At 45.3% G+C, this 25,843-nt stretch overlaps 1 protein-coding gene across 3 annotated transcripts in view; it reads left to right on the top strand.

Moving 5' to 3' along the window:
- The first annotated feature begins 1,081 nt into the window (after positions 1 to 1,081).
- Positions 1,082 to 25,843, top strand: part of HEATR6 (HEAT repeat containing 6) — a 43,832-nt gene continuing 19,070 nt past the window's right edge. The window contains exons 1-12 of one of the 3 annotated variants that reach the window (XM_039318808.1): positions 1,082 to 1,425; positions 2,392 to 2,499; positions 2,890 to 3,030; positions 4,448 to 4,563; positions 5,650 to 5,764; positions 9,230 to 9,331; positions 10,848 to 10,985; positions 13,060 to 13,340; positions 17,609 to 17,786; positions 19,568 to 19,774; positions 21,346 to 21,445; positions 24,809 to 25,164. In XM_039318808.1, the coding sequence (XP_039174742.1) occupies positions 1,159 to 1,425; positions 2,392 to 2,499; positions 2,890 to 3,030; positions 4,448 to 4,563; positions 5,650 to 5,764; positions 9,230 to 9,331; positions 10,848 to 10,985; positions 13,060 to 13,340; positions 17,609 to 17,786; positions 19,568 to 19,774; positions 21,346 to 21,445; positions 24,809 to 25,164 (2,109 nt within the window). In that variant the 5' untranslated portion in view covers positions 1,082 to 1,158. Of the gene's footprint in view, positions 1,426 to 2,391; positions 2,500 to 2,889; positions 3,031 to 4,447; positions 4,564 to 5,649; positions 5,765 to 9,229; positions 9,332 to 10,847; positions 10,986 to 13,059; positions 13,341 to 17,608; positions 17,787 to 19,567; positions 19,775 to 21,345; positions 21,446 to 24,808; positions 25,165 to 25,843 lie in introns of those variants that run through there. The other 2 variants (XM_039318809.1, XM_039318810.1) reach the window with 2 other exon arrangements.

The raw sequence follows: 25,843 nt of genomic DNA on the forward strand, positions 1-25,843 counted from the left end.
TATGACTTGTGGACTTCAACTCCCAGAATTTCTCAGCCAGTGTGCCTGTCTGAGGAATTCTGGGAGTTGAAGTCCACAAGTCATACAAGAGCCAAGTTTGAAGACCCCTGATCCAGAGCGCCCATATTAACCCTGTGTTGAAGGAAAAGTCTTCATAATGGTTCAGTCCAAGCTGGGAATAAACAACATGGCAACTGCTTTAGAAAGAAGGTATCAGTTTATTGAAGAAGAGAGACAGACTGAAAGATGGCTCTGGAAGAAAAGAGAGAGAGCATATGTAGGGAGTGGATTTTTATACAATCTTGAGCCTTTTGTGTGGAGTGGTTCCTGTGGCATGAACTTTGACCTGAGTCTGAGTGTGCCTTTCTGGTATTCTGATGGTGGTGGGTTAATCCTATTATGTTCCAAAGATCAATCCTGCTTCCCTATGCCTGTGGCTGATGACTCTTAGATTTTTGGTGTGAGGGATTGTTGATTCTAAAGATCTTTCTTCCTAATCCCAGTTTCCTGACTCCGGTCTTTTTGACAAGATTATCACATCTGCAATTCTGCAGATTTGGTTTCTGTTTGGGACAGAGAGACTTGGGGGCAGTTTTGGTTTCTGTTTTTAAAATCCTTTAGAGAAATATATTCTGCCTTTTAAATATTTCCAAAAATATTTCTTTCTCTGGGGGGGGGGGGGGGAAAGGCTGATTTCCCACACCGGCAAGCATCCAAATGACTACAAGAGGGCAACCAAAGGAGACAAAAAAGACCCCCCCCTTTGCCATCTAGTGGTGGTCAAAGTTTTTACAACTCAGATATGGAAGCTTTACTGTGGTCTCCATACATACATATATTGTTTAAAGCCTAGCTTCTCGGTTGTGCAATAAACCTAAACGTTTTAATAATGGCTATCTTCCTTCCTTCTAAGAGGAAATACTTTTGGAAGCCTTCAGGATTTCAATCAATAATGGGATCATGCTCTTTGCTGACCCACAGATCACCAGAGCGCACCACTTCCAGGAGGCGCTCCACAGAGGGACCCGGAAGTTACCTCAACCATAGAGTTGCGGCGCCTCCTACCTACACAGTCCATAGTGGCTTTCATCCGGAAGTTAGGCCTGGGCGTCCCTCCTCGGCCTAGTTACCCCAGCAACTGACAGCCGAGCTGGAAATATGGCGGCCGAGGCCTGCATGGCTGGAGGAGACTGCGCGGCGGCGGCAACAGCAGCAGAACCGAACCCCGCCTGGACCGAATCCGGGCTCTGCTTGCAACGCTACCTGGTGCGGCTCGAGGCTCTGCGGCTCGCCCCGGACCCCAGCCAGGCCCCGGGAGGGGAGAACGTCGACCGCCGCCGCCCCGAGCTCCACCTGCTCTTCGACGAGCTCATTTCCGAGACCTGCGGCCCGTGGGGAGCGGCGCCGTGGGGGCCGAAGCCGGAGGTGAGTACCCGGAGAAGGGAGAGGAGCGGCGGGGAGCCTGATGGGGTGGAGGAAATAGGACTCCAAACAAGGATGGGTCCTCCAGGATCATCGTCCACAGGCGGGGCCAGTTTGACTCTCCCTTTTCCATTCCATCATTCTATAATATTCTTTTTTATTTCCCCCCCCCCGATTTTGTGTAGCTGCTTCAGATTTTGTGTAGCTGCTCCTCACTGTCTTTGCATGCAAAGTGTGTATGTCAAGTCAAGTTGCTTCACTGGGAGAAAAATAGGGAGAGTTATTGGGGAAAATGTGAAACAATTGTGCCTGTACATCCATGTGGTGACTTTTTATTTCCAAAGCAATAATAAAATATTAATCTCACAGCAACAAATTTATAACTTGGGTTAAGAAATCCTGACCTGCTCATGATGTTTGGAGTTTCCATAAATGACTGAATTTAAATCCATGCCTTGTCATACTCTAGCACTATAACCTCTATGTCATATCGGTAGTCCTTGACTTATGAACACAATGAAGCCCCAAATTTCTGTTGCTAAGTGAAACAGTTAAGTTTTGCCCCCTTTTACAACCTTTCTTGCCACAGTTGTTAAGTGAATCATTGCAGTTGTTAAGTTAGTGACACGGTTATTAAGTGAATCTGGCTTCCCCATTGACTTTGCTTGTCAGAAGGTCGCAAAAGGGGATCACATGACCCTGGGACATTGCAACTGTCGTAAATATAAGTCACTTGCAAAGCACTTGAATTTTGATCATTGGATCATGGGGATGCTGCAATGGTCATAAGTGTGAAAATGGTCATAAGTCACTTTTTTCAGTGCAGTTATAATTTCAAACAGTCACTAAATGAATTGTTCTAAGTTGAGGACCACCTGTATTGACATTCAATTTATCTCACTTCTCTGTGTACATTCAGAGCGTTAAAAATAATGAATGCACCTTCTTTTGTCATCTTTTATGTGGCAGGACATTTGTGAACTAATTGTCCAAGCTTGTAAGCTAGTCCAGCTTAATCAAGAACATCTTGTCAATAAATTGTGCCAATTAATTCATCAGCTGCTCAACAGATTCCAGGTGAGAAAACTATATATTTTTGCCATATTTTGATGAAGCATCTAGTTTTAAATCAGCTACTGTTTCAAATTCTCATAATTGTTTTCATTGATTTGATAATACAGTATATTGAGACTTCTTGTATACATTATAAAAGAAGAGTTATGCTGCCATTAGAAACATGATATAGTTATTATAAATGCAGCACAGTTTTTTTTTCCTCATTTCAGTATTTGGATGAGACAGCCAGTGGATTTATTAGCTGTTACATTCTTCTGCTTCTGGATGTCATTTTTGATGGATAGGAAACAATAGTTAATGAAACTGCTTTACTGCTTGCCTAATAAGCTGCTATCCTGAATTCTCCAATGCAAGATCATGCCAACTTAATTTTTCTTTCTGCAATTGCAGGTTGCACTTGATGAAAATAGCCTGAATTATCTTCTGCCTTACTTCATCTCTGCTCTGAGAAAATGCAGCACTTGGACACATGTTGAAATTCTGCAAGCCTTGGCAGCGTCTGTCTACAACAATGGACACAAGTGCCAAAAGGTGAATTGGAGCATGATTTTGAATATCTTGCTTAGAAGGTTTTTTCTATTTGTATAATGCAGAGGAATTATGGGCAGACTGTGCTCTTGGACTGATACTGTAACAGAATAACAGTGTTGAGCAAGAATGCTAATTTCAATTCAGAATAGAGCTGGAAGGGATCTTGGAGTTCTTCTAGTCCAACCTTCAACTCAAGCAGAAGACCCTACACCATTTCAGACAAATGGTTGTCCAATCTCTTTTTGAAAACCTCCAGTGTTGGAGCACCTACAATTTCTGGAGGCAAGTCATTCCATTGATTAATTGTCAGGAAATTCCACCTTAGTTCTAGGATGGATCTTTCCTTGATTAGTTTCCATCCATTGTTTCTTGTCCTGCCTTCAGGTGCTTTGGAGAATAGGTTGACTCCCTTTTCTTTGTGGCAGCCCTTTAAATATTGAAACACTGCTATCATGTCACCCATAGTCCATCTTTTCATTAAACTAGATCCGCACGCATTTTGAAATAACGGCACCGAATTATGCATATACACTATAATTTTGAAAACCCAAGTTTTCGCACCCCCTGGAATATCGTCTCGCACCCCTGGTTGGGAATCCCTGAATAGACATACCCAATTCCTGCAACTGTTTGTCATATGTTTTAGCCTCCAGTCCCCTGAGAATTGCATCTCAATAGTAGATAGCGGAAGTAGTAGAAACAAATAGGTTCATAAATCAGCCCATCTCCTTGGATCCCTATGTATCTACCTAATAACTCCAAGCAGAAGGACTAATAAAACTTTGTAGATTCTGGTATATTTCTTGGAGATAGATGAGTTAGTGGAAATGTTATGATCATCTTGACAGAAAGTAATCTGGAGTTCTTGGGTAGTGTTTCTACATCCTCAGTTCTGTTTTTATATTTTTATACCACTTTCACAATATAGAAAAGTTAAAAATTAAAAAAAAATGGGCTGGGTTCTTTGGAAATCTTCAAATATCCTGTGGTAAGAATATTTTTCTAAAACTATCCTTCAGATATATTGGTCCAACTCATGTAATATAAGCAATAATCTGTAGTGATGGGAACTGAAACTCAGTACAGCTTAGTATATAGGCTGTTTGGTGGCTAAATAAAGGAGCTAATTTCCTATCCCATTCTAACTAATCCACAATAATACCTGTTATCTGATGATGGGGAAAAACAGCGAGATGTCCTGAACGAAATTTTTCAACTTTTACCTCTATTTTTATTTTAGCCTGAACTTGACTCACATATTTCATTCTGAAACCATAATAAGACAGAAGGTGGCTGAGCCTCTAGAATTCATGCACTAAGCACGCTTTTGTTGTATAACTTAGTTAATGTTAAGTTCTGTTTTGCATCTTTTCTCCAATTTGTTCAACAAATATGTGCTGACTGGTGTTTTTTTAAGTATCTCCCAGATTTGCTGGGGGAAAATGGACTTCTGATGCAGTTCAGCAGCCCGGTTCAAACCGATGCTGAACGGAAAAGAGCTGCAATACACAGCATGGCAAACCTGTGCCTCAGGTATGACCGAAACAGATAGCTATGACTTGACTCCTTTCCATTATGTTGTGCCTCTTCTAGGGATAGAGAATGTAAATATTCCAGCATTGGGAGGGGGGTAGAGAAAAAAATGTCTAAATCTAATATAAACATGCCTGTACATTCCAGCTTAGGGCACATTTTGGTGGAAGTGTGTTTTCTTTAACTGTAATAATAGACTTCCAAAATTAGCTGTTGTTAACATTCTAGTCCAAAGGTTCTTCACTAAAGAAATACAAATTTAACGTATTAATGTTAATTGATTTGATTGTTTTAAACGTCAATGGAAGTGATGGAGATGCTGTTGAAGAGTACTTTTTCAAAAACAAATTGGTACTCAGCACTTGATGCTCAACCACAATGTGGTTTATTTGGTTATAGCTTAATGCAATAGGTGAACCCAGAGTTCCCTTATTTTATTGGATATAAGGGTTATGGCAGCTTAGTTGTTGAACAAAGTCTGTGTGTGTTGTTCAGCAGGCCATGGCTAATTGCAGTATTTGAACCCAGTCACTATTAGGCTATAATATTATTCTTAATATTTTCCTTACTTTAATCACTGTTACATGGAAGAATCTAGACGGCTGTAAAAAGATCTGTAATTTCAATACCTTGCCTCAGAAACTCCTAGTGTTTAACATTCTACAGCAGAATTGCAAATACAGACAGTGCAGAATGAAGTTTTCTGCCGAAAAGACAGGTCAGGTCACATACCTGGAAATATTTTTAGCTTAAACATGCTTGGAATAAACCCCAAAATTAAACAAATAAAAAAAAAACCCTCAAAGATTGGACTCAGTGGACCACTAGGCTTTTTCTGCCATCGGTTTTCTATGTTTCTATGTTGTCTTAATACTTGGAAGAATAATAGCATAGTGAGATGTTGCTTTTCTTAATAAACCCTTCCCTTATTTCATTGGATAAAGCATTTTGCCCCCTTCTGCGGACGATCTTTCTGATATTAAGGGGTTGCTTCTTCCTTCTACTGAATTTTCTAAACAGATGGATAAAAAGCATTACTTCTTTCCTGCAGCTCATCTTCCTCCTTTGTGTCTGCCTATCTTTCAGCCTACCCGGACAGCTGTACCTTGAGGAGTCTTACAGAGAGGTCTGTTTTGAGGCTTTCTTGGGCATCTTACAGTCTTCCAAAGGAACTGAAATGGATGACATCACCTTTTGCATGGTAAGGACAAAGAAGATTACTTAGGATAGAGGTGGGCAATAAGGGCGAGATTGGGAGATGACAGCTTAGCCCTCCCCACGTTCAGGGAACTACAGAATGCCATCTGGTCTTCTGAGAGGTAGGGGCCAAACTGTTTCAGTCCTTTTTTTTTTTTAAGGCAGGGAGGACTTATCATTTCCTATCACAGTGGTGGCGAACCTATGGCACGTGTGCCAGAGGCGGCACTCAGAGCCCTCTCTGTGGGTATGCGTGCCGTCACCCCAGTCCCACCTTCCCCCACAGCTCCCTCACCAGCAGCCCCCCTGGAGACTTGCCCTCAAGCACGGCCCGTGCAGAGCAGTGCAGCCAAGGACATGGCAGCCAGGCAGCGGGGATAAGACTTTGCCCTCGCGCCCCATTGCACGCAGTTGATGCTGTGAGGTGCGGGCTGAGGGCATGGCTGCCATGGCGCTGCTGGGCCGCCTGGGTGATCTGTGGCGGGCCATGGAAGCGGTGGGTAGCCGGGTGGGTGGGGCTGGGCCGGAGCGGAGCGGGGGCGGGCAGGGTGGGGGCAGGGCCAGGTTTTGGGCACTCAATCTCTAAAAGGTTCGCCACCATTGTCCTATCGCATTCCAATATGTAATTTTTGTAAACCTTCCTCTTTCCAATATGTATTCAAGATGGACAGTGATTAATATTATTTATATGTATTTATATGTAAGGGTGCAGGTATATACATATGTTGTATATAGCATGTTTATATGTGTGTTATGTATATGTACACTTTTGAGAGCAGGCAACAGAATTTCATTTTTGATGTGTGCCAGTGTGCCCACGGTAAAAAAAAATAACAATAAAGGTTATTTTATCTTACCTAATTTGAGAGTCGAGAAGCATAGCCAGATCTAGGAGCACCACCCAGCTGCAGATCTGATTTTTCAGGGCTAAAGGTAGTCCTCAACTTACAGCAGTTCATTTAGTGACCATTCAAAGTTACAACCAAACTGAGAAAAATGACTGATGACCATTTTTCACACTTAACGACCATTGCAGCATACCCGTGGTCACATGATGAAAATTCAGACGCTTGGCAACTGACTCGTATTTATGATGGTTTCAGTGTCCTGAGATCATGTGATCCCCTTTTGTGACTTTCTGACAGGCAAAGTCAGTGGGGAAGCCAGATTCACTTAACAACCGTGTTACTAAACAACTGCAGTCACTCACTGAACAGCTGTGGCAAGAAATGTCGTAAAATGGGGCAAAATTCTCTTAACAAATGTCTCACTTAGCAACAGAAATTTTGGCCTCAATTGTGGTCGTAAATGGAGGACTACTGTGTTTCCCTGAAAGACCTACCCTGAAAATAAGCCCTAGCTTGATTTTGGGGGGTGGGTGGGTCTAACATAAGACCTACCCCGAAAATAAGCCCTAGTTTTGGGGTGAGGCCCAAGCCTAAAAATCAAGCTGGGGTGGGAGGGTGGAGCTTACCATTGCAGCCAGGCCTCACATGGATCAACACTTGCCTCGCCGGCTCACTTCTTCTGTGGCCAAAGGAGCAGCTTCATTCTGCAGCTGAGAATGGAGCTCCTGCCTGCATTTTGCAATCAGAGGCCTTTCCGGAAAGGCCTCTGCAGCCGAGATCTGTAGCTCGGTACACAGCTGTACAGGCTTTCCAAAAAGGCCTCTGACTGTGAAATGCAGGCCGGAGCTCCATTCTCAGCTGCAGAATGAAGCTATTCCTTCGGCCGCAAAAGAAGCGGGCCAGTTGGCAGGCCTGTCGTGCAGCTGCCGTGAGGTGAATAGAAAAGACCCCCCCCCAATAAGACCTGGTGCCTCTTTTGGAGGCATAAACAAACAAATAAGAAAGACCAGGTCTTATTTTGAGGGAAACACGGTACCTGTACCAGTGCTTATCTTCAACTGGCTACCATCAAATAATCGTTCTGGGGAATTGTTATTTTTCTTCCCTCTGTTTTTCACCCACCCTGGCTTCTATTTGCAATTTCCCCGTTCTTTTCTTGTCACTATTGAAAGGAAAAATAAAGCAAACTTGCTAGTATATTGTTGATTTAGAATGCCAGATCTCTATTTCTGTTAATAATTTCCACAGGATGGGCCCTTAGTTCTCAGAAGAAACACACTGTATGCAGCCCTACTAAAAACAGCATCCCCAACATGACAGGAAAGCTTAGTACACTCAGGAATTGCAGAGCAGTATTTAATCTCAGCAGCTTTAAGATGGATTCTCCAGAATGCTGGTTTTGGAATTCTGGGAGTTGAAGTCCACACATCTTAAAATAGCTGAGGTTGAGAAACGTTGATATAGACACAACTACATCTGAGGGATGGAATGGGGCAATTCAGCATAGCCATGTACTGTGTGGCTTCCTTGATCACTCTTTGAAAGTGGATTAATGATCATGCTTTTGAGTCAATCTTCTCAGATAGGATTTAAACCAGGGGTCTTCAAACTTGGCCCTTTTATGACTTGTGGACTTCAACTCCCAGAATTCCTCAGCCAGTATGCCTCTTGAAGTCCACAAGTCATAAAAGGGCCTAGTTTGAAGACCCCTGGTTTAAACTGTGGAGTCCTTGGTGCTCTCTGAGCTTGGTTATTTTCTTGCAGACATTTCATTACCCAAACTAATGGAACATCTGCAAGAAAACCACCAAGCTCAGAGAGCACCAAAGACCCCTTAGTTCAACCCTGAGCTACAAATCCTTTATCAGTGGAACTTAAGCGGTTGCTTAATCAAGAGAGTGGCTTTTCCTGCAAGTGTGCTTCAAGCGAAGCATTTCAAGATTTTTGTTGTTGCTGTGAATCTATAGCTGAGATTCAAGAGAGGTAAATTGGGACATCATGTAATGGAAAATTATGTCCCTGTATTATTAAACCTACTTTGGGGGACTGTCTGAGCTTGCTAATTAGTTGCTGGTGATACAATTAAGAAATTGATTTCATGTGGAATGCTCTTACATAAGCCGAATGCTTGCTTAATCTAAACCACATGTTGAGTTTGCGACTAAGAGTTGAGTGTGACATTATTATAGCAACTTCTCAAACTCTAGTCACTTGAGGGAAACTTTTGCCTGTGGACTTTTATCATCTAGATCAGGGGTGTCAAACTGCCAGCCCATGGGCCGGTTGCCTCATATGGAGGCTGTGCCCATCCCAGCTCCGGCAATGCAAAAAAAGTCATGATACATTGCGACATGTCACGTGACACGTTGAGTTTGACACCCGTGACCTAGATAAAATTGTACTCTCTAGAGCAGGGGTCTTCAAACTTGGCCCTTTTATGACTCGTGGACTTCAACTCCCAGAATTCCTCAGCCAGGCACGCGTGCCTGGCTGAGGAATTCTAGGAGTTGAAGTCCACAAATCATAAAAGGGCCAAGTTTGAAGACCCCTGCTCTAGATGGTAGAGTTGTGCTACCCCAGATGGTAACGAAGAATGCTCATTGCTTTTTGTTTCCTTCCAGCTGTTGCAAAATGCTTTGAAAGGAGTCCAGTCGCTCTTAAACGGAGGAAAGATGAAGCTGGCCCAGACTGATCACTTTGGTTCCCTCCTTGCTGCGTTAAAGGTTTAAAGAGATTTAAAGTGGAAATCTTCTCTGTCTTAACGGGGATTCCCTGAGTGTCCTAAAACAACCCTGAACGATTTTTTTTTTGGATGGGCCTTTGTACTCAAATGGGTAGAAAGCTTTTGAAATGGCTTTGGTTTCTAACATTAGAATTGCACTAGCCACAGTAACCACAACTGATTTGATAACAATGAGCCAAGCTGTTTTGTTTTCTTCTTGGCGTGTCCGTGAAGAAACAGTCAAGAACTGTTACGGATAGTCCTTGACTTATGACCACAGTTGGGACCAGAATTTGCTTTGCTAAGCAAGGTGGTTGATAAGTGAGTTGTGCCCAATTTTATGACCTTTTTTGCCCCAGTTGTTAAGTGAATCACATGGTCACTAAGCATATCCGGCTTTCCCCATTGAATGCTTGTTGGAAGCTGGCTGGGAAGACTTCAGATGCTGCAACCACTGTAAATACAAGTCTGTTGCCAAGTGATCATATGACTATGGGGAAGCTGTGATGGCTGTGAGTATGAGGTCTGGTCATAAGTAACTATTCAGTGTTGTTGAGCAGTTGTTAAATGAATGGTTGTAAGTTAAGGACTATCTTATTGCTGTTTTGGGTACATTCCAAATTAGTTTGTTGCTGAAATCCAGAATGAGAGTAATAGTATCTATGTTTGTTTGAAGTAAATCAGCCAAATCATGAATTACGGTACTTCTGTACTGTAATTATTTTAGCCACAGTTTTGAGTGTGGGTGACAGAATAGGCTAACTCCAAAATAGTAATGAAAGTGTGTAATCTTAAAAGCCATGGTGTGTGGTGTGTCTCTATGTACTGTGTATGTATAATGGGGGAGGCTAGACTGACATCTATCGCAATAATCCATAGTGCATTATGATGTCCAAAAATAGTTCGCAGCTGGTTTCATATGTCACCCTAAGCCAGTATATGATTGGTTGTTTGAGCTTTGCATCACAAATGCAAATCTAACCTTTGTACAACATGATTTTTAGCTCAGTTAAGGTGTGGTCCAAGTTCATTATGCTTTATTCAGCAAACCATGATTTGGTGTGAGGTATCAATTCAGTATCGTGTACACAAAAGCTGTTCCCTTCCACTTTGTGGAAGTGCCAATGAAATCTGCTATCCTGAACAAATTACCAACTAGTAAGAATTTGGATACCCACGGCTCATATTTATGACGGTCGTAGTGTCCCCGGGGTCACGTGATCACCTTTTGCAACCTTCTGACAGTCAATGGGGAAGCCAGATTCACTGTACAACTGTGCTACTATCTTAACAACTAATTGTGATTCGCTTAACAACTGGCAAGAAAGATTTAAAAGTTTAAAATCAGTCAAAACCCACTTAAACAACTGTCTCACATAGCAACAGAAATTGTAAATAGAGGACTACCTGTAAAGGTTTTTGGCAAAAAAAAACCCCAAAACCCACCAGATTTAATTTTTCCTCGCCCCTAAATAGATTATAGCACTGATATCTAGGATTTTCTTTGATGATTTCAGAAATGCATGTTTCACGGACTCCCTGGAATTAACATAGAAATGCCCAGCATCTTATATCCAGCGCTCCTACCTCAATATGACAGCCGGTCACCCATTGAGCAAGAGAAGTTGGAACAGAACAATGTTAAATTGAGCGGGGTAAACTTTTTAAATAATTGTTTTGGGGCGTCGCGCGTTAAACCTAAGCCACTTCAAATGGAATCTGGCCACAAGCTTGAGGACTGTTTTTGTCTGCTTGAAAAATAGGTAATGTTTTGCTAAAAGCACATTACAGCAATGCATGGAATTCTGTACAATAGAGCAATATTTCTGAACCTTGACTGCTTTAAGCCAATTCTCAGAATTCCCCAACCAGCACTGGAAATTCTGGGAGTTGAAGTCCATAAAGCTTAAAGCCCCAAGATTGAGAAACATTGCTTTAGATCAACAATGCTGGCTGAGGAATTCTGGGAGTCAAAGTCCACAAGTCATAAAAGGGCCAAGTTTGAAGACCCCTGGCTTTGACAAAATCCCTGCAGTTTTCTTGGCAAGGATTTTTCAGAAATGGTTTGCCATTGTTTCCTTACTAGGGCTGAGAAGAGAGTGGCTGGCCCAAGGTCATCCACTAAAGCAGAATTAGAACTATGATCTCCCTGCTTCTAGCCTGATGCCTTAATCGCTACTCCAGACAAGATTACACAATACATGGAACTGTATACTAATCAAATTGCTTGGAGTCAAATTGCTTGGCTGAAGAATTCTGGGAGTTGAAGTCCACAAGTCACAAAAGGGCCAAGTTTGAAGACTCCTGCTGTAGAGCAAAGCCACTGTTTATGAGCATATATCCACCTTCATTAATTACTGCTTACGGGGCTTCTAAATCCCATCATCTTCACGAATGGCAGTTTTCATTGGGGATGAGAGGTTTAACACATCTGGAGGGGGCAACAGGGTGTGAGAGGAAGTTCTGTTCTAGCTGACAGCTTCTTTTCATATTTTCAAACGGATTTTCCATTTGCTAGCGGGAGATGCCAGGGATTTGAAGTAGAAGCTTTTGCTTACCAAACGGGGGGGGGGGGGTCTGAAATGGGCTTCCAAAGCAGCTGTTGTGAAATATGAAATATTAGTTTTACTATGATTTAAATCAGTGGTTCTCAACTTATGGGTCGGGACCCCATTTGGGGTTGAACGGCCATTTCACGGGGGTCGCCAAACAACGCAGTCCACCATTTTTTCCCCCTTTTCCTTAGCTGTGCTACTCCCTTTTATTCTATTGGCTTTGAAAGCCAATAGAATAGACTCTCTTGAATAGAGTCTAATTCTATTGGCATTCAAAAGCCGATGTAAGGACCCACCCCACTTTGCATCTTAAGAAGACAGAACTCTTGGAATAATTCTTCCAACAGGAATCCTTTATTAAGAGAAAATGGTTGCAGGCATGCTAGACAGGACTTGGGGTTCAAGCTCTTCCATTCAAGGTTTTAAGGGGTTCCCCAGTAGTCCCACCCAATCAACCCCCCTTCCAGTGATAGTTTCAAGTATCACAATTCCACCCCTTTTCTTCTTTCTTCCGTCTGGATGGAGACTTCAGATAACTACATGAAAGGCAAATACTCTCCTTTGGTATGCTAACACTTCGAGGTTACAATAAACACACATTCAACATTCAGCCCTTTGAAGTGTACTGAAGGAAGTGAGGGCCATAAAGCCCCTTTGTTCTCCCCCTTCTCTCCCTCTTATGGCAGAATCCAGAGATGGCAGAATTGGGAGTTTCTATATTTGATAATTAAAGATGAAATATAATTGGATTCTGACAGCCGATAGGAATTATCCAGGCTGTCTCTGCCCTGCTGAGCCCGCCAAAAGTCCCATTCTGCAAACGGTGCTGCACCAGTTGAGTAGTCCTCGACTTACAACCAGTTGAGTAGTCCTCGACTTACAACCAGTTGGGGGGGTCGCAGCATTAAAAAGGTTGAGAACCACTGATTTAAATCTTGAACAGGAGGCTCTGCTAGCCACATGGTGCCTTAAGCAAAGAGTTCAAGTCCTAGAGGGCCTCTTGAGTTAGATTCCTTGATGCCAAAAGAAAAATCCTGTCCAGGCTATTCTGTGTTCATATTCAGAAGACTGTTCATTAGATGAGTGGATTGATCAAAGAGAGTTGTGTATAATTCACCGAATTGAAAAGATATGTGTTTGTATAATTTCTACTCCCCACCACCACCGCTAACAGAACCGCAGGAAGAAACCTAAAGGAAAACCCAAGAAAGGGAAGCCTGAAGAAGAAGTAAAAGAACAGCCAGGAGATGCTGAAGGAACCAGAGGGGAGAAACCCTCGTCGAAAGATGAGTTATCCCAAGATCAGGACTCTAAGATGACAAACTGGGCGCTCGGTGATAAATATCCTTCACTTGCGAAGGAGCGTTTATCTTCCCACGCTTTTAGCTGGAAGAGAATCAGCAGCAGTGACTCAGAATATTCTGATGCTGAAGGTGGAATGCAGAGCAAAACAAGGTTTGTGATGGCAACCACTCAAAACACACACACACACACACACACACCCCGAAGTGTGTTCATTTTACAGCGGCGTGGCTGGATTCTCTCTGACTTGACTTTTTTCAAAAGCAGGTCTATTTAGATTTTTTTTCCTCACTTGGTTTTCTTCACTTTCCTCCCCTGCCTCTGTTTGTAACAAATGCAGGTAGTCCTCGACTTAAAGACCGCAATACTGTTGCTAAGTCAGACTGTTGTTAAAGGTTAAACGAGTTTTGCCCCGTTTTTATGATCTTTCTTGCCACAGTTGTTAAGTGAATCACTGCAGTTGTTAAGTTTAGTACCCCGGTTGTTAAGTGAATCTGGCTTCCCCGTTGACTTTCTTTGTGAGAAGATCGCAAGAGGGGAATCGCGTGACCCCCTGGGACATCGCAACCTCCATAAATACGAGCTCATGGCCAAGCGTCTGGATTTTGATCCTGTGATCGTGGGGAGGCCGCAACGATCGTTAAGTGTGAAAAATGGACGTGGGTCATCTTTTTTTTTCAGTGCCACTATAACTTCAAACAGTCGCTAAGCAAAAAGTTGTAAGTCGAGGACTACCTGTGTTGGGAAGAGCAAAGGGAAGGTTTTTCTATTTATTTATGGGTTAATGTTTGCATGCCACTGGCTTCAAATTGACACGTGGAAAATCACATCTGTCAAAGAAAATCGTGGCAACAAATACCATCGATACTCTCAACCAGGGGTAGGCAACCTTGGCTCTTTTATGACTCGTGGCTGGCTCAGGAATTCTGGGAGTTAAAGTCCACGAGTCATAAAAGAGCCCAGGTTGCCTACCCCCGCCCTCAACCTTCCTGGTATCCTTCCAGATCATCTCAGAGGATTGGGAGAGGCAGCCTGGTTCTGTGCTGGCTTGCCTCCTTTTTCTGGAGTTGATTCCAGGCAGTGGTGACTGGGGAAAGGCAGACACACCCTCCCCAGGAGAGTGCTGTAAGGTTTGATGCACTCCCCTCTCCTATTTAACATCTATGCAAGGCCAGTGGGTGAGCTCATCTGTTACCATGGGGGGAGATAGCATCAATATGCTGATGATATTCACTTGTACACTTGGCGGATTAAGCGATTACATGCAATCTTATCTCAGTGCTTGGAGACTGAGTGTATGGATAAGGAACAACGTGGATAAGAGCGCAGAGAAGAGCAACAAAGATGATCAGGGGACTGGAGGCTAAAATATACAAGGAACAGTTGCTGGAATTGGGTATGTCTAGTTTAACAAAGAGAAGGATAAGAGGTGACATGATAGCAGTGTTCTAGTATCTCAGGGGTTGCCCCAAAGAAGAGGGAGTCAAGCTTTTCTCCAAAGCAGGACAAGAAGCAACGGGTGGAAACTGACCAAAGAGAGAAGCAACCTAGAACAAAGGAGAAATTTACTGACACTGAGAATAATTAATCAGTGGAACAACCTGCCTCCAGAAGTTGTGAATGCTCCAACACTGGAAGTTTTTAAGAAGAGACTGGACAGCCATTTGTCCAAAATGGTGTAGGGCAGTGCTTCTCAACGTTTGTGTGACGGTGACCCCCATCACACAAACGTGCTGTGCATGCGCGGCGCCGCCTGAGGGGGAAAATGGCGGATCGCCTTGTTTGGCGACCCCCGAGAAATGGTCGATCGACCCCAAATGGGGTCGCGACCCATAGGTTGAGAACCGCTGGTGTAGGGTTTCCTGCCTGAGCAGGGGGTTGGACTCGATGACCTCCAAGGTCCCTTCCAACTTTATTATTATTATCAGGCTTCAGCTGGACCATAACAGAGTTAGAAGGGACCTTGGAGGTCATCTACTCCAACCCTGTGCTCTCGCAGGAGACCTATACTATACTAGTCTCTTCTTAAAAACCTCTGGGAATGAATCAACCACAGCTTCTGAAGGCAAGCTGTTCCAGTAGTTAATTGTTCTCACTGTTAGCAATTTTCTCCTTAGTTCTAGGTTGCTTCCCTCCTTGGTTAGTTTCCATCCATTGCTGCTTCTCCTCCCTCTGGTGCTTTGGACCTGGCAAGATTTGAGTGGTTTTGGGTTTGGGGGCATTCTGGTTCTCAGACTGTGCTATCTTTGGGTGCTGGAGGGGAGACCTAATGCACAATCTGGGGGGTCCTCCTGGATTCACGACTCCTGCTCAAAGAGCTGGTGTTAGTTGTGGCTAGGAGGGCCTTTGCCCAGCTGTGTGTTTGGTGCCAGTTATGCCTGTTCCTTGGTCAGGGGCCTCTGGTTCCTTACACTCATGCCTTAGTCATCGCCCAATTAGACTTCTGTAATGTACTCTTCATGGGCTGCCCTGGAAGAATACGCGGAAGCTTTAACTGGTGCAAAATGCAGCAATGCGGGCAGTTATCTATGCCCCTAGAGTGGCACACATTACCTCTCTGTTCCACGAGCTGCATTGGTTGGCAGTTTGGTTCCGGGTTTAATTAAAGATGCTCGTTTTAACCTTTAAAGCGCTTCATGGCAAGGGGCCAGGTTATCTGAGGGACCGCCTCTTCCCCAAATATATCTGCCCGTCCCATTAGATCTGGCAGAGAGGTTCTGTCGATCAAGGGCCTACACTTGGCAGGCTCCAAGTGGGAACCACTTGCCATAGTGCCATTTTATGGGATTTTTTCCCCCCTCCCTGGCAATGAGATGAGCTCCATCCCTCTTAACATTGTGAATCAAGGCAAAAATACGTGTCCCAGAACAGGATCCATTCTCAGTCAATCAGCAGGACCGGAGGTTTATCCTTCTGAGCTTTGGGACTTGTGCTGAGCCCATCCTCAGTGAACTTCTCTCTCACCAGAATGTGTGCCTTGGGCTGTTTATTCTACGCGTAGTATTTATTGGTAGCCTCACATTGCAGTGAACAAGGACCTAGGTTCAGTTTCACAGCCACTGAGATTGTTGGCTGAGCAGGGAAATTATGTAAGCCTGGTAAACAGGCCCCTTGTCAGTCAACAGGAGTGGCGATTTATCACCAGCTTATCGGGTACTTAGGGGCCGAGGACTTGGCAGCACAAGGAAACAACAGCCAACAACTTAGTGGCTGGCCAGCAATACCCGAATCAACAGCTGGGGGACCACATACAACCAGGCACCACATAAATACAATGCATAGAATAGTCCAAAGCAGAGATCACCCATCTTTCTTGATTGGTGGACTGTAAGAAAAGGGAGGGGGAAGCATTTTACGCAAACCTGCATGTGTGCATGCGCATGGGGCTGCGAGCATGTGCGTGACGCAAATAGGACGGGGCTATTGCTTGGGTGATACTCGCTAGCCCTGCCCCGTTCTTGTGCAGAGTACCCTATTTCTGAACCCCAAGGCGCGGCATCGGCCCTTTTTCATGGCATCCCATTTTGGCGCCCTGAGGTGCGGCGTTGGCCTGTTTTCACACCGCGGCAGTGTGTGTCCCGTTTTTGCGGTACGGCGGCGTCTCATTTTTGCACCCTGAGGCGTGGCGACGGCCTGTTTTTGCACTACTCTGTGCGGTGTCCTGTTTTCGCATCCCCTGGTCGCAGCGCTAGCGTGAGTGGCCAGCAACCCGCGGCCCATAGGGTGGGGACCCCTGGTCCAAAGCACACATTGTAGCAGAGAAGGTCCCTGAGGATGGGCTCCAGCACGTGTCCAAAAGCTTTGAAGATTAGTCTCCTCTGTTCCCAGTGTCGGACCCAGATTGGATCCTCTTCACTTTCCACAAGCCTTTCAAGATTTGGTTAATATCATCCTGCCTGGGAGAGTCCCCGGGAATCAGGAAGACATTGTGATATCTTCCTAGCTGTGGTTAATATCATCCTCGCTTGCTCTTGTGCTCTTTATACTTTTTAACAATGAAGGTTTTTATAAATGTATTGGCTTTTTTAAAACTAAGGATTGTATGCTGCTCAGAGTCACTTTTTTTGTGAGATGGGCATCGCAGCCAATACACCATTCAAATGAAGAAATTTGAAAAATGTAGACATTTCCTGACAGAACATTTTTATCCCTGGAAGCTGTGGGTGCTCCAGCACTGGAGATTTTCGAGAAGAAACTGGACAGCCATCTGTCTGGAATAATATAGGATCTCCTGCTTGGGCAAGGGGTTGGACTAGAAGACCTCCAAGGTCCCTTCCAACCCTACTATTCTATGTTCTACATTCTAAGATCAAAGACTCTCCCCCCCCGCCCACTTTGACCAATATGACAATGTCATTTACTTAATGTCTTAAATCAGTTCCCCCCCCCCCGCCTGCCTGTGTGTCTTTGTTTCCTGCCAGGTCCTTCCAAGCTAAAGTTCGCCAAGGGGCTTTAACCTGCTTCCTTTCCGCTGTGAAATCCGTAGAGAAGAAAGTACTCTATGGCTACTGGTCAGCATTTATTCCTGATGAACCTGGAATAGGAAGCCCACAAACAGTGTCTTTGATGACCATTGCTTTAAAAGATCCTTCCCCCAAGGTAAGGGGGTCCATTATCTTTGTAATGTCTACCCATCCCATATGATCCAGCATAAGCCCTCCTCCAAGCACTCGTTGCAATAGAATAGGATTCAATTCAATTTACTTTATTGCAGTCATAGAACATTACAAGCAGAGTGCTCCGTTCCATTCCATTCTGCTCTATTCCATTCCATATTTTCTGTCCTGTCCTTATCTTGTCCTTATCGTGCCCTATCCTATCCTATTCTATCCTATCCTGTCCTTATCCTGACCTATTCTCTCCTGTCCTGTCCTGTCCTATCCTATCCTGCCCTATCCTATCCTATCCTATCCTGCCCTATCCTATCCTATCCTGCCCTATCCTATCTTGCCCTATCCTATCCTATCCTATCCTATCCTATCCTGCCCTATCCTATCTTGCTCTATCCTATCCTATCCTATCCTATCCTATCCTATCCTATCCTATCCTATCCTATCCTATCCTATCCTATCCTATCCTATCCTATCTTCCCCTATCCTATCCTATCCTATCCTGCCCTGCCCTGCCCTATCCTGCCCTGCCCTGCCCTGCCCTGCCCTACCCTACCCTGCCCTATCCTATCCTGCCCTATCCTATCCTATCTTATCCTATCCTACCCTGCCCTACCCTACAGCAATAGCAATAAGACTTATATATTGCTTTATAGTGCTTTACAGCCTCTCTAAGCGGATTACAGAGTCAGCCTATGACCCCCAACTATCTGGGTCCTCATTTTACCGACCTCGGAAGGCTGGAAGGCTGAGTCAACCTTGAGTCGGTCGGAATCGAACTGCTGGCAGTCGGCAGAATTAGCCTGCAATACTGCATTATAACCACTGTACTACCACACGTCCTGTCCTGTCCTATCCTGTCTGTTGAAGATAAATAAAATAAGGTTTAACATAGAGTTAAAACCTAACTAACTGACATCTATACACGATATGCAGGATGCAGGAGTATAATGGAATGTGGGTCTTAAAGAGAGCCCCACCCTCTTTCAGTCCAATTCACTCTGAAGTTCCTCCACTGGCACTCCAGTCCTTTATTGCTTTCAGCTCCCCGGTACACCAGAAAGTTATCTGACCTTTTGCTAGAGAGGAAGAAGAATATGCTAATGGCGATCATGTCAACTGCTCAGCCCATCTCTGTCTTCCATAGGTCCAGCCAGGACTTCCAGCAATATCCTTGAGAGATGATGCAGAACGACGTTTCTCAACCTTGGCCACTTTACGATGTTAGGACTTCAACTCCCTGAATCCCCCAGCCAGCAACGCTGGCTGGGGAATTCTGGGAGTTGAACTCCTAACATCGTAAATTGGCCAAGGTTGAGAAACATTGATGTAGAGCAGTGGTTCTCAACCTGTGGGTCGGGACCCCATTTGGGGTTGAACGACCATTTCACGGGGTTCGCCAAACAACGCAGTCCGCCATTTTTTTCCCCCTTTTCCTTAGCTGTGCTACACCCTTTTATTCTATTGGCTTTTGAAAGCCAATAGAATAGACTCTCTTGAATAGAGTCTAATTCTATTGGCTTTCAAACGCCAATAGGAATTGTCCAGGCTGTCTCTGCCCTGCTGAGCCCGCCAAAAGTCCCATTCTGCAAACGGTGCTGCACCAGTTGAGTAGTCCTCGACTTACAACCGGTTGAGTAGTCCTCGACTTACAACCGGTTGGGGGTCGCGACATTAAAAAGGTTGAGAACCACTGATGTAGAAGATAATTTGGACACCCCCCCCCAGGTGTCTAGGCTCAAGTCCTTTAACGATTTTGTTCTATTGCAGACACGGGCCGGTGCTTTTCAAGTTCTCTCAGCCATTTTGGAAGGCTCCAAGCAATTCCTGTCCATTGCCGAAGATGCCATTGATCACAAGAGAGCCTTCACGCCCTTCTCCGTGAGCATTGCCTCCAGCATCCGAGAACTTCACCGCTGTATGCTGTTGGCTTTGGTGGCCGAATCTTCGTCCCAGACCCTCACCCAGATACTCAAGGTCAGTGTTTGCCTACCGATGTTGCTTTTGCACTACAACTTCCCGTAGTTCGGAGTAACAGAATTGGAAGGGACCTCGGAGGTCTTGTAGTACGACCCCCTGCTCAAGCAGGAAACCCTATGCCAGTGATGGCGAACCTTTTAGAGATCGTGTGCCCCAAACCTGGCCCCGCCCCTGCTCCACCCCCTGCCCAACCCCACTCCACCCCCTGCCCCGTCCCCACTCTGCCCCACTCTGCCTGCCCGCAGGGCCACTCACCGCCTCCAGGGCCCGCCGCAGATCACCCAGGCAGCCCAGCAGCGCCATGGCAGCCACACCCTCTGTCCACGCCCCACAGCATCAACTTTGCGCATTGGGGCATGAGGAACAGAGTCTTGTCTATGCTGCCAAGCTGCCATGTCCTTGGCTGCGCTGCTCCGCATGGACTGCGCTCAGGGCGACTCCTCCAGGGGGGCTGCTGGTGAGGAGGGAGCCGTGGAGGGAGGTGGGGCTGGGGCAATAGCGTGTGGGCCCACAGAGAGGGCTCCGAGTGCCACCTCTGGCACACGTGCTATAGGTTCGCCATCACTGCCCTATGCCATTTCAGACAAATGGCTGTCCAGTCTTTTCTTAAAAACTTCCAGTATCGGAGCATTCACAGCTTCTGGAGGCAGGATGTTCCACTGACTAATTGTTCTAACTGTCAGGAAATTTCTCCTCAGTTCTAGGTTGCTTTTCTCTTTGGTTAGTTTCCATCCGTTGATTCTTGTTCTGGGGCTCTGAACTGTTTTCACTCCCAACCAGGCACCGTCATCTCTACCTTCTCCTCAGAAAGAACAAAAGTCCTCCATCACTGGAGATTTTTAAGGAGAGACTAAACATTCACCTGTCTGAGATGGTATAGGTTCTCCTGCTTGAGCAGGGGGCTGGGCTAGAAGACCTCCAAGGTCCCTTCCAGCTTCTATTATTCTATTCTATTCTATTCTATTCTATTCTATTCTATTCTATTCTATTCTATTCTATTCTATTCTATTCTATTCTATTCTATTCTATTCTATTCTATTCCATTCTATTCTATTCTTTCAAAGTTACAACGGCACTGTAAAAAAATGACTTAGGACCATTTTTCACTCTTACGACGGTTGCAGCATCGCCCATGGTCACGTGATGGAAATTCAAACTCTTGGCAACTAGCATGTCCCAGAGTCATGCAACTGTTTCATATTTAAGACATTGGCAGTGTCCCAAGATCATGTGATCCCCTTTTGCAACCTTCCAACAAACAAAGTCAATTGGGAAGTAACAACCGTGTTACTAAATTAACAACAGCAGTGATTCACTTAAATGGAGCAAAACTCACTTAATCCCCATCTATAAAGATTCTCAGTCATCCCAGATCATGGTTGAAGAAGCTTCTTGAATGAGAAACAAAACTTTTTCAAAGGAAAAGAAACAAGAAAGTCCAGTTGCTTTTTGAGGAAACAAAAACACCTTTGGGACACTTAGCAACTGTCTTGCTTAGCAAGATTTTGGGCTCCTTTGTGGTCATAAATTGAGGACTGCTTATACTTTTCTATCTTCCTTGTTGACAGTGCCTTGCCAATCTGGTCTCAAATGTACCGTACAACCGTTTAAAGCCTGGCCTGCTATCAAGAGTATGGAACCAGATAAAGCCATACATTAAACATAAAGGTATGCAGTTATTTTATGTTATCCTGGGCGCAGCGGTTTTGTCATCGGTATTATTTGCAATAAAACATACTGTCCAGCTGCATGTTTTGGATGAAGCAACTTTGCCTGTGGCCTTTCACAGAAGCATCAGATGGTGGGGTCCAACATGTTTATCCCATCTGTTTTTTAGAAGTTTTGGATTGGATTGGGTTTCTTTTTTTGCTCAGCTCACACGTTTTTGTTCTTTTAAAAGACACAGGAATTAGGTGCACATAATCTATGCACCTTTGTGTGTCTCTACAGAAATTGTTATCCAGTTCGTTAGAACTTGTACATGTGGTTGTGAGCCATCCATGTAAAGTGGTGTGGATGTGAGGAACTCCCCATATAATATAAATAATCAATGGCATATGGAATTGTGAAGCTGTCCCGCAGAACAGATTTTCCATTTGTTTCATACCTGTCTCTGTTGGACATCATCTCTGATTAGGGTGCCAAGCAAGCTTTTTGCATTACGGTTTAAAAGAGAATAATTTGCTGTAGGAAAGGCAGTGTGAATTAATAATACACAGGGGGCCCTTGACTTAACAACTGGTCGCTTAGCAGCCATTTGAATTTACAACCTACCTGAAAAAGGAGACTTACAACATGGATGCAAAGTTCTGACAGCCACCCTCCTTCACATGACTGAACTGCGGATGCTCACGTGTGGTGGCTTGCAGCATGCCACGGTCATGTGATCAGCCGTGCCCTAGTGAACAGAGAGGTTTGCATTTACAACCACTGCATTTGTTTAACAACCGCCACAAAACACGTAAAATTGGGTCAGTCAAATATTGTATATTCTTGCTTTTGACAATATGCAGAATTGTCTGGTAATTATGGTGTTAATACAGAGCAGAAGGGGGGTTGGGGGTAAAGCCCGGAAAGAAAGAGGAAGAAAACATTTGACCTTCACACTAATTGGATAATGTGAGATATGAGGCTAATGTAGGGAGGGAACATGCTGATAATTTAACTGCTCAGAGGAAGAGAACTTAGATCCTAGCATCCCTCCGTTGTGCCTGTGCGGACATTTTGATTCAATAAAAGACTTTTAGGAAAATAAATGCCTGGAAGTTCTTTGAAATGTTTCATTAGCTGGAACCATAACACCGACCCCTTTTAAAACCATCATGATATACAGCTGTGGTGGGTAGGGTTCATGATGTCAGATGTCAAGGATTACTTGTAACTGAGCATACCTTCCTTGGTTGCATCCTACTTCAGCCAGGGGTTTCATAGGAATCCTGCTATAACAAAAATACGGAAGATTTAGGCCAGCTTTATCTTCGAAGTGAGAGTTCTGCATGAACCGGGAGCTAAAATTCTCTGAGGTGGAAGGACAGTAAGGTTTTCGGGACCTTACTAAATGTTGATTATGGAACCGTTCGGGGGCATGATGGTTCAGTGGTTAAAGACACTGAGCTTGTCAGCTGCAAAGTCCGGGTTTGAGACCTGAGCGCTGCACAATGGGGTGAGCGCCCGTTCCTTGCTCCAGCTCTTGCCCACCTAGCCGTTCAGAAGCATGCAAATGCGAGTAGATAAATAGGTACCATTTTGATGGGAAGGTAACGGCATTTTGTGTCTCTCAGCTTATAGTCATGCTAGCCACAGGACTACGGAAGCATCTTCGGATAGTGCTGGCTCCCTCAGCCAAGAAATGGAGAGGAGCACCGCACTCTAAAGTCGGAAACAACACAGGGATAGGCAACCTTGGCTCTTTTATGACTCAGGGACTTCAACTCCCAGAATTCCTGAGCCAGCTTGGCTGGCTCAGGAATTCTGGGAGTTGAAGTCCATGAGTCATAAAAGAGCCAAGGTTGCCTACCCCTGAGATAGGGCAAACTTTTACCTTTCATAGAACCACTGGGCACAACACACAAAAGTCGGCCAAACACCTAAATGCTGCTAATTTGAAGCTTTTTTTCCTTGTGTATTTCTGAACTGTGCCATTTTTTCAGTCTTCCTTTCATAGTTCCCGTCTTCCCCTTTCTTTTCCCAGCCCCATTCTGACTGCTGTGTTCCTTCTCGTGTAGTTCAGGCAACAGGCTTGGATTTCCAGGCTGTGCTGTGGCCTTGGGCAGCTTAACCAATCAGTAGCCATGGCTCCTCTCCTCCAGAATCCCATAATGCATTATGCCGTCATCAATCAATCAATCAATTTATTATTACAGCCAAAGGCCAACACATACATTAAACATTCAAATAAAATAAAACTAAACAAAACCAACACAGGAAGACATAGCAAGATATTACCATTAATGATGTAATCAATGGGTGACCAAGGTCTGCCTAGTTTTACAGACAGTATATATATATATATAAACCAGCTAGCTTCAGAAAAACTGAATCATACTGACCTGACAATAAAAATACATTGACTATAGTCCAGTGATGGCAAACCTTTTAGAGACCGAGTGCCCAAACTGCAACCCAAAACCCACTTATTTGTCGCCGGGTGCCAGGTGGGCGTGGCTGTGGTGGTCATGGCAGACTGGGTGGATGTGGCCAAGGTGGGTGTGATCACCTCGATGTTGCTCGTGGGGAGGGACGCCTGTGAGGGCCGAGCAGGGTTGGGGGAGATCCAGGGGGTCTCTGGCAGGTGGGGTGGTGGGCAGGAGGCTCGTCCTGCGGGGTGAGGCAAGGCGAGGCAGGGTGGGGGTGCCATTGTCGCAGGGCAAGGCGAGGCAGGGGTCGGGGCAGCTGCTGCCTGACACTATTGGCCACACGCAGAGGGCAGCGAGTGCATGGGGGCCGACTGTGTCTGTCAGCAGCCACAGCCTGTTAGCCCCTCAACTGGTGCACTCTGGGGCTCCGCAGCCCGCCACCAGCAGTTCAGAGAAACTGCTCTGAGCTGGACGGCTGGCCGACAGCTGAGGATGCGATGCAGTGGGTCGTGCCTGGGAAAAGGAGAGCATGCAAGGCCAGGAGGGATGGGACGGGAAGGGGAGGGAAACCAGCAGTGCTGGGATGCATCCGGCCACATGGGACCTCGGTGAGTTAGCGGGCGGCTGGTTGAAGAGGGACGGTTGCCATCTCCGGGGCATGGCGCGCGTGCCCACAGAGAGGGCTCTGAGTGCCGCCTATGGCACGCGTGCCATAGGTTTGCCACCACTGCTATAGTCTAATGCTGGATAAAAACACGTAATAAAATTGATTATAAAAGATTCTTAAAAAGATCTAAAATGTTTATTTATGTTTCTGGCGAATCCCCAGTGCTGCTGCGCAGAATCTAGCCACCTGCGCCGTGATCACTGCCTATATGCCGCCATCTTTCTTTGGCTTAGAATAGCTGCTCCATGTGTGCCCTCTGTGTGTGTGTGTGTTTTGTTTTATTCCTAGATGTTAATGTTCGAGTGTCAAGCCTAACTCTACTAGGTTCCATCGTATCGGCTCAAGCCCCTTTGCCCGAGGTGCGCCTCCTTTTGCAGCAGCCCGTCTCTTCGGGGACGAGCGATGGCGCACCCCTCCTGCTGTTCCGTTCCGGTGCACCCGAATGGCGCAAAGAGCCCACTCTGGCCTCAGGAGAACCATCACTTGCCCCAGAGAAGACACCAGCTGAGCCCCCTTGGCTCCTGCGTCTCTGCATCTCTCTCGCTGTGTTGCCCCGGGAGGATGGCTATTCGGATAGTGACACCAGCTGTCTGTCAACTGTTAGTACCTACGAACCCTCTCCAGTTCGCCTGGAGGCCCTGCAGGTACATGAATAAGGAGAGAGAGCTGGTGGGTTGCTGATAGAACGGGCGCCGTGGTGATGGTATCGAGTGGCAGTAAAGAAACTTTGGGGCACTAAGGAAGTTAGTGGCTAGCGAAAGGGAGCGGCATATAAATTTAATAAATAATAAATAAAGTGAACGTTGCCCACTGGAACGTATGTTGTCAAGATGCTTAGTTACGTTTACCTGCTTTTGTATCGGAAGCACCAGGGCACTTCTGGAGGGTGAAAGAATTAGCTGGTGACATCACCATTGCTCAGGGGATGCCCAGTTGGAGGGGCTCCTTTCATGTTCCTGTGTTAAGTTGCCCACCAAAGTGGTACCCATCTATCTGCTTGCGGTCACCCACTTTCAAACTGGTGGGTCAGCAGGAGCTGGAGCGAGAGTGATGGGAGCTCGCCCTGTCATGCAGCAGGACTCGGCCCTCGAATGTGGGCTTGCTGATGGTTTACCCAGCGTCTTCACCATGTGAGCCACCGCACTCCCACTTAGTTATATTTTGTCGACAGTTTAATTAGCTCTATAAATTTATTTATTCAGTTTCTAATGACTGGGTGGCTCTCCCAAAATTATTCAGGAGATGCAGTAACCATTCCCAGCACAGCTACAGCTTCACTGTCCTAACTTAATTTATGATGCATTAGATCAGGGGTAGGCAACC

Source organism: Crotalus tigris, unplaced genomic scaffold (assembly GCF_016545835.1).
Source record: "Crotalus tigris isolate CLP2741 ecotype Arizona unplaced genomic scaffold, ASM1654583v1 scf7180000021566.449902, whole genome shotgun sequence".
Classification (NCBI taxonomy): domain Eukaryota; kingdom Metazoa; phylum Chordata; class Lepidosauria; order Squamata; family Viperidae; genus Crotalus; species Crotalus tigris.